The 7,600-nt window shown below is 49.9% G+C and overlaps 1 protein-coding gene across 1 annotated transcript; it reads right to left on the reverse strand.

Annotated features, from left to right (window-relative positions):
* Nucleotides 1-49: 49 nt before the first annotated feature.
* Nucleotides 50-7,200, reverse strand: nsfl1c (NSFL1 (p97) cofactor (p47)). The gene is made up of 9 exons (XM_030366781.1): nucleotides 7,048-7,200; nucleotides 6,284-6,384; nucleotides 5,784-5,861; nucleotides 2,645-2,804; nucleotides 2,350-2,445; nucleotides 2,134-2,243; nucleotides 1,351-1,488; nucleotides 1,074-1,241; nucleotides 50-543 (listed from the first exon to the last, which is right to left on the reverse strand). The coding sequence occupies exons 1-9, from the start codon at nucleotides 7,195-7,197 to the stop codon at nucleotides 381-383; spliced, it is 1,164 nt and encodes a 387-aa protein (XP_030222641.1). The 5' UTR covers nucleotides 7,198-7,200; the 3' UTR covers nucleotides 50-380.
* Nucleotides 7,201-7,600: the final 400 nt, after the last annotated feature.

A 7,600-nucleotide genomic window follows, 5' to 3' on the forward strand; every position in this document is an offset into this window, starting at 1 on the left:
CGTTGGGTCACTGCTTCTCTTCACGCGTAGAACAAACACAGCCTGGCTCACTTCCACAGCATTTTAATCATCATTACATCAGAACAAATCCCCTCTCCCGCCCGCCCACCCCCTCTGCCACGCATGGCGTCTGGTACGGGCTCTGCTCCTGCTCCATCTTAACGCTACAAAGCAACCTCCACCTCCCGCCACAAGGGGCAGCATCACACAACGCATCACTATAGAAAAAGAAAAGGTGGGGGGGGGGGGGGGGGAATCCGAAACCGAATTGCAAAGGTAAGAAGTCCGTTCAGTAAGTCCAGGAGGCAGCTCCACCGGGGGGGCTAACAGAGGGGTCTCCGGTGGGGGTGGGGGGGGGGGGTCTCCGGTTCGGGGGGGTCTCACTGTAGCCGCTGGACGATAACGGCGTTCAGCAGGTTGGCGTCCTGCAGGGTCAGGGTCTCGTCGGTCAGCTCCCTGTTGGGGAACGTGGTCATCAGGACGAACTCGCGGGCCGCCATGGCCGGCCTCGCCGCCACCAGGAACTGCCGCACGTCGGACACCCTGCGGAGAGGAGACTTCCTGTTATCGTTCCCTTCAAAGTGAAAGTGGGGATTGTTACCTTGGGTGGCCATGCCTGTAACCTCAGCTGAAACGAACGGGTGGAATCAGACGTCCAACCATAGTTTACACAGTATGGTGAAGACCAACTGTAGCTTTAGCTGCAGCTAGCGCGGGGGTAAAGACACAGCTAGATTTAGCTGCTGCGAGGAAGTTAGTGGTAGGTATAGCTGCGGCTAGCGCAGCGGTGAAGTTAGCGGTAGCTTTAGCTGCAGATAGCACGGGGGTAAAGACACACGGTAGATTTAGCTGCAGCGATGAAGTTAGTGGTAGGTATAGCTGCGGCTAGCGCCGCGGTGAAGGTAGCGGTGGCGTTAGCGGTAGCTTTAGCTGCAGATAGCACGGGGGTAAAGACACACGGTAGATTTAGCTGCAGCGATGAAGTTATGGTAGGTATAGCTGCGGCTAGCGCAGCGGTGAAGGTAGCAGTAGCGGTGGCTTTAGCGGTGAAGGTAGCGGTAGCTTCAGTTCACCTGTGGGTGTGGTTGAACTTGTGCACCAGGCGTCCTCCGTCCGCCAGCCGGATCTGGATGCTGGTGACGGGCTGGGCGGCGTCCAGGCTGACGGAGGCGCTGGCCTGGGCCTCGCTGGCCACCTGGTCCGTCTGGGAGGCAGCCGGGACCACCAGGTCAGGGGTGGCGCTAGAGGGGTCAAAGGTCATAGTGGTCAGGGGGATGGACAGTCTTAGAGGTCTCGGATACAAGGAGGGGCCGGCCATATCACCCCCGGTCCAGTCAGAGCGCGGCTCACCTGCCCAGCTTGTACCCCTCCCCTCCGAAGGCCCTGAAGGCGATCTTGGGTCTGACGAAGTCCTCGTCCCGGTGGTCCTCCATGTCCAGGTTCACCTGCCCCCCCCGGGCCCTCTGACGCAGCTCCAGAGGGATCTCCCTGTCGGGTGCACGTTACAGCATTGTTACTCAACTGGTGGGTCTCGCCCCAAATGTGGGTCACGGACCCGTTTTGAATGGGTCACGGGAGTGTGTGCGAAAGAGTAGGCCTAAGGAGATTAACGTGCTTTGAATGCAGGGATGAAAGAATTTGTTTATGTTTAAATAATGACATTGTGTATGTGCGTTTACTAAGCCGTTTCCTGAGCAAAACATTTACTAGGTTTGAATTGTAGAAAAGTGGGTCGCGACTTAATGAACATGGTCAATTGTGGGCCCCAAGCCCAGAACAGTGGAGAACCACTGTGTTACAGTATACGTTACATACATTATACACTCAACTTGAAAATGACCTATGGATTATGTACAGTATACTTCATCATGACCTATACATGTTACAAAAATACTCCATGGCCGATACAGTACTGACTCATGACCTATGGATTATATAGTATACTGTGACCTATACTCCATCATGACCTTTACGATACACTAATCTAACATGACCTATACATGAATACATTTGGTTACTGCCACATGATGATCAAATAAGATTTTACCTTTATTTTTTATAAAAAAAATAGGTAAATAAGTAAAAAAAAAGGTTTTGGTTGAACCCAGGAAGTGACCCGTTAGTGAGACGTACCCCCTGCGGATGGACTCCAGGAACAGGGAGTTCCCCGGGTCGCTGTAGTTCCTCAGGTCGCCCTCGTCCAGGCTGAAGCCCGACTTCCACAGCTTCAGCACAACGTGCACCTGCCACACACACCCAAACACTGTTGCTAAGCAACCACGTCAAGGTGCACACACACACACACACACGACTACAGACAAGACCCGTCCCGTTAACGGGCAGACTCACATCCTGCTGGCTGTTGGCTGCCCTCCTCTCTCCGGCCACGTAGGCCGACGCCTCCTCTGGCCCCGCCCCCAACCTGTAGCCGCCGCCCACAAACGCCTGGAAACACAGAACGCACCGTCGATGTCGTTCATAAACACCGACACGAAACAGACGCCAGATAGTTTATACATTCACGCAGCCCCGCTAAAGAACGCATCACTGGCACCGTGTCGCTGTGAACTCGGGTCTGTTCCGTTGTTCGTATTAAAGCCAAAGCGACGTCGGTACTGAAGGCCAGAGCGGCGCGCTGACTGACCTTGGGTCTGCTGGACTCCCCGGGGCCGCCCCGGTCCAGGGGCACCGCCCCGTGCTCCTTGGCTCCCTTGAACAGGTCCTCCACCACCTCGTTGGAGCTCTTCTTCTTGGGCGGTCCCACGATCTGCTGCCCGCTGCGCTCAGAGCCCCCCGCGAAGAACCTGGGGGGGGGGGGGGAGAGGTCAGAGGTCAGACCCAGCCCGCCACCACAGGAGAGGTGAGAGGTCACACCCAGGAACGCACCGGAGGAGAGGTGAGGTCACACCCTCCACCACCCGGCTGAACAGTGGTATATACACCACCCGGCTAACAGTAGCAACGATTCTTTAAAGAGTCCTTCATCGTCCACGTTAAAAGGTTGAAAAAAAGCGTGGCAGGTTAACATCGGCAGGAAGGACATCATTACATCTTTACTGACAACACTGATGAAAGGGGCCAGGGTGAGGTGACCAGGGACTGGACCAAAGCCAGTTAGCTCCAGAACGAGTTGCAGCAGAATGCCATGACGCTGCAGAAAGCCCTGGGGTCTCATTTATAACCGTTGCGTACGCACAAAACGGGGCTGAAAGTTGCGTACGTGACTTTTCACGCCAAGGTTGTGATCTATAAAAAACCAACTTGACGGGAAAATGTGAGCAGCCCTAAGCAAACTCTGACCCATGCGTACGCATGGTTTGGAGGAAAAGGAGAATTGGCGACACAGACGGTGTGGTGGTGAACTGAAGTCAGACCGAAGAATTGCAGAGTGAGAAGAACGACGACGAAGATTATGTTTTATCATCGCCCTTCATCAATTTAATTTCAACCCGTATCATGCGTTAAATCCTAATCAGAATAATTTAAGTCCACTGCGTTATTTCTCAGTTATAACTCCAGAAATATCTCCTTAGAATAGAAATAAAAAGAAATTCTCTATATTTAATCCCGTCACTCCATACTGTCCACTGACGGCGCGACTGCATGGAATAAAGCATCGGTCCAACATGTGTCAATAACATAATATTTTTATGTGACACTGTAAACACATGATCAAATGTCAATTAAATCCCAAGTGTGAAAAACCAATCCACACTCATCACAATCGTTGTCCGTTACTCTTGATGCTTTTCATGACAAATCAGGCATTAAAAAGGGGTTATGTTCAAGAACATTTTACGTGGGTAATTACAAACTGATTATCCAAGGCGTTCTCGTCAGTCTTATTACCGTAACCCTATAAATACAGAGGTGAGCGCCGTGGTAATGCTGCACCATATGGCACTTCTGGCGGACCATGCAGGATTCGGAGGGAGAGGGTATTTAGGGACCATAACGACTTATTGGTAGGCTACATAAAAATATGTAACTCTATGTCAGACCACTTCTTTTTTAATTCTGGGACTGTGCGCTCCGTGCTACTGACAGAGTTCACTGCTGCAGCAACATGTTGCCACTCACTCTGCTTTTTGTTGTTGGCGATTCCAATCCCATGACCGCCGAACAAAACTACCTTTCGGGCCTCCATCTCACCCACAAGTGTCTCCACTTCAACCTCCGTGAAATTTCGCTTTTTTGATTTTCTCAGTACTTCTGCCATTATTTCCAACAAGACATAATACCGGCATCTGAGTCTGTTTTATATGCAGATCGCATTCATGAGGTCATTTGCATTGACCATTTATGGTTAAAAAGGGGCGTGTAGAGGGCGGAACGTGAAGCTGATTCAGCTGCGCACAATTATAGTCAGTATGTGATTTATAAAGCAAAGATTGCGTACAGGTGTGCGTACGCAGTGTTTTATAAATCCGAATATTTTTTGGCGCACGCAAAACTTGGCTTCTGGGCGTACGCACATTTTTAGTAACGATCCCACGCACAGTTTTATAAATGAGACCCCTGCTCTCTCACTGGAACGACAAACAGTGACTCTCCCATACGTAGCTACACTGAGCCAACACAGAATGACTCGTATACCTGGCTACACTGAGCTAACACCGCCAGAAGGACTCCTATACGTAGCTACACTGAGCCAACACAGAATGACTCCCACACTGAGCTAACACAACCAGAATGACTGCATTACCTAGCTACACTGAGCCAACACCACCAGAATGACTGCATTACCTAGTTAAACTGAGCCAACACCACCAGACTGACTGCATTACATAGGTACACTGAGCCAACACCACCAGAATGACTCCTATACATAGTAGGGATCGGTCAGAAATTTGATTATTTGTCCCCGAGGGTTTCTGGATTTCTAACATTTGGACCGTTAACACTTTTTCCCATTCAAATATAAAGTTTTTCACAAGCCATAACTTTGTTTACCTGGTAACGTCTGAGGGTTTGTCTAATACCTGGAACAATCATTACCTTCCCGTAAGGTTCTTATGCAACGGAAATGTTGTTGTTATGCAACGGAAATGTTGCCAAGGTCCGTCCTATCCAGTAAATAGGACCTTAGCTACGACTTGGCAACAGGAGGTATTCTAGTCCGCTCAGCTATGAGCCAGAGAGCTAACGTTATGCATTGTACATATTTATAATTAAATTCGTCCCAGCCTCGTTTTGAAGACCGAATCATCGCGCCATTTGTTTCAATGGGATTCGCGACGGTCTATACTTTCAAAATAAAGTGTTCATATTTATAATTTGAAATTCGTCCCAGACTTTACACCACAGATACTATAGGGTTTATAGCATATCACCGCGTTTTCTGATTACAGTTTAATGCATTTTTCACAACAGACAATTTGACTGGAACTACTTAGAAGGTAGTTGTTTTTTTGCGTTGAAGGTATTGAGTGATTTCTTACCGATGATCCATGGCTGCCTTTGTGAATGTCGGCACACATTTAATAATCGATTATTCGTTCATACCACCCACTGATTATTCGACCATGAAATATTTGAGTTATTCACATCCCTAATACGTAGCTACACTGAGCTAACCCGTCCAGAAGGACTCCTATACTGAGCTAGCACCACTAGAAGGACTCCTATACACTGAGCTAGCCGAGAAGGACCCCTATACGTAGCTACACCGAGCTAACACCACCAGAAGTCCTCCTATATGTAGCTACACTGAGCTAACACCACCAGAAGGACTCCCATAAAGAGCTGTACTGAGCTAGCACCACCAGAATGAAGGAACTCACCTCTCTCCCTCCTCTTCGTCGCTGTCGTCGTCGGCCTCGTTCATCAGGTCCCTGAGGGACGTCACTCTGGGCTGGACACTGGAGACGACACACGGGTCAGTTCAAGACTCTAGAGGCAGCTGTCATAGCATAGCAACACCTGTCGCTACAACTATCAACGGTATTAAATTCAGTGCATTACACGCAGTATGTACAGACGTAAACACCTTACCACCGAGAACAAAAGACGCACCTCTTGACTTGGAGGAAGTGAAGTGCGTGTTGGTGGTGGTGGTGTTTAGTGATGTTTGAGGAGGGGTGGTGGTGTTGGAGATGGAGGAGGGGGAGGATGGAGATGGAGAAGATGGTGGTGATGGAGGTGAGGGAGATGGAGGAGGACGTGGTGTTTAGTGATTGAGGAGGTGTGGTGGTGATGGAGGAGGTTGTGGTGGGGATGGAGGGGGATGTGGTGGGGATGGAGGAGGTTGTGGTGGTGATGGAGGAGGTGGTGAACAAGTTACCTGGGACCTGCCGAGCGGGACACAGAGGAGGCGCTCTCCGGCTGAGGAAGTGTGACGATGTCATCCTCTGCTCCGTCCTCGAAGAAACTCGCCAGGGCCAGCTGAGGAGAGAGTAGGTCATTAGGGTTCGATCCCAGCTGAGGAGTAATCAGGTGGTTAGGGTTCGATCCCAGCTGATGAGAGAACGGGTGGTTAGGGGTTTGATCCCAGCTGATGAGAGAACGGGTGGTTAGGGGTTTGATCCCGGCCGAGAGTTCCCGGGTTTGAAAGTACGTCACATACGCATGATGTACATCATACAACATAAATGTACATGATAAGTGGTCTTAGGTGGAGACAGGAGCACAGCTACGGGACACTAACGAGAAGGACTGGTGATGGTGGACCAGGATGAAGACAGAGCCCAGCTGTCAACAAAGAGTCCTCATGATATCCGGACAGAGAGACAGACGAGCGGACCGACGAACTGCCGCCTCTACGCAATTCAGAGCAGCACTGCGCTGGAGGGGATGGCTTAATCAACTAACCCACTAGTCTCAGGGTTTAGTTAATACCGCTCTTTCGTGTGAACCGGGATGTCAGCGGATCGCCAGGCCGGTTCCAGAAGGCCATTGTCTAAACGGTGACTTGCACAAATCATCGGCGGACCCGGCTAACGTTAGCCACATGCTATGGGGTTCCCCCGCGTCCGCACTGGTGTTTAAACCTCTGATTTAATTTAACTTCTCCACACAGTACCAGGGGAGAGGAGAGTCAACACGCACCTGTAGGTCCCACCCGGCGGACTCCAGGAAGAAGCGGGCTCTCTCCCCGTCCACATCTGTGATGTCGATGAACTCCCTAACAGAGTCCTCCTGGCTCGACATCTTGGATCTGTGCTGTGTGTAACCGGTCCGGCTGCTCCTGGGGAACATGAACCACCACGGGGTTCCTAGCACTTCCTTCATTTTCACTAACATTTTTTATCAATTATGTTTCATCACCCATAAATGTCTTGCATAAATACAAACGACTTAATAAAACATAATTATTAAAAACAGTACAATTATATTAATGTTTAATATCACTTCACATTTATTCAATCTACTTACCAAATAACACCAACGGAAAAAATGCCACAATATAATTTAGCTAGTTCGTTTAACCAATTCTGGTAATAACAAACATCTTCGCCCTGATAAATTGAAGTCTGATTCGAGTGTTATACATTTATTGTCCACTTTGATTGATTGCAATGAATCTCTTCGCCGACAGATGGCGTAGCAGTCAAAGCGTTACGGTGCGGCCACACCAAACGCGTTAAGGCGGCTGCATGCT

This window comes from Gadus morhua, chromosome 1 (genome assembly GCF_902167405.1).
Source record: "Gadus morhua chromosome 1, gadMor3.0, whole genome shotgun sequence".
In the NCBI taxonomy this organism is placed as follows: Eukaryota; Metazoa; Chordata; class Actinopteri; order Gadiformes; family Gadidae; genus Gadus; species Gadus morhua.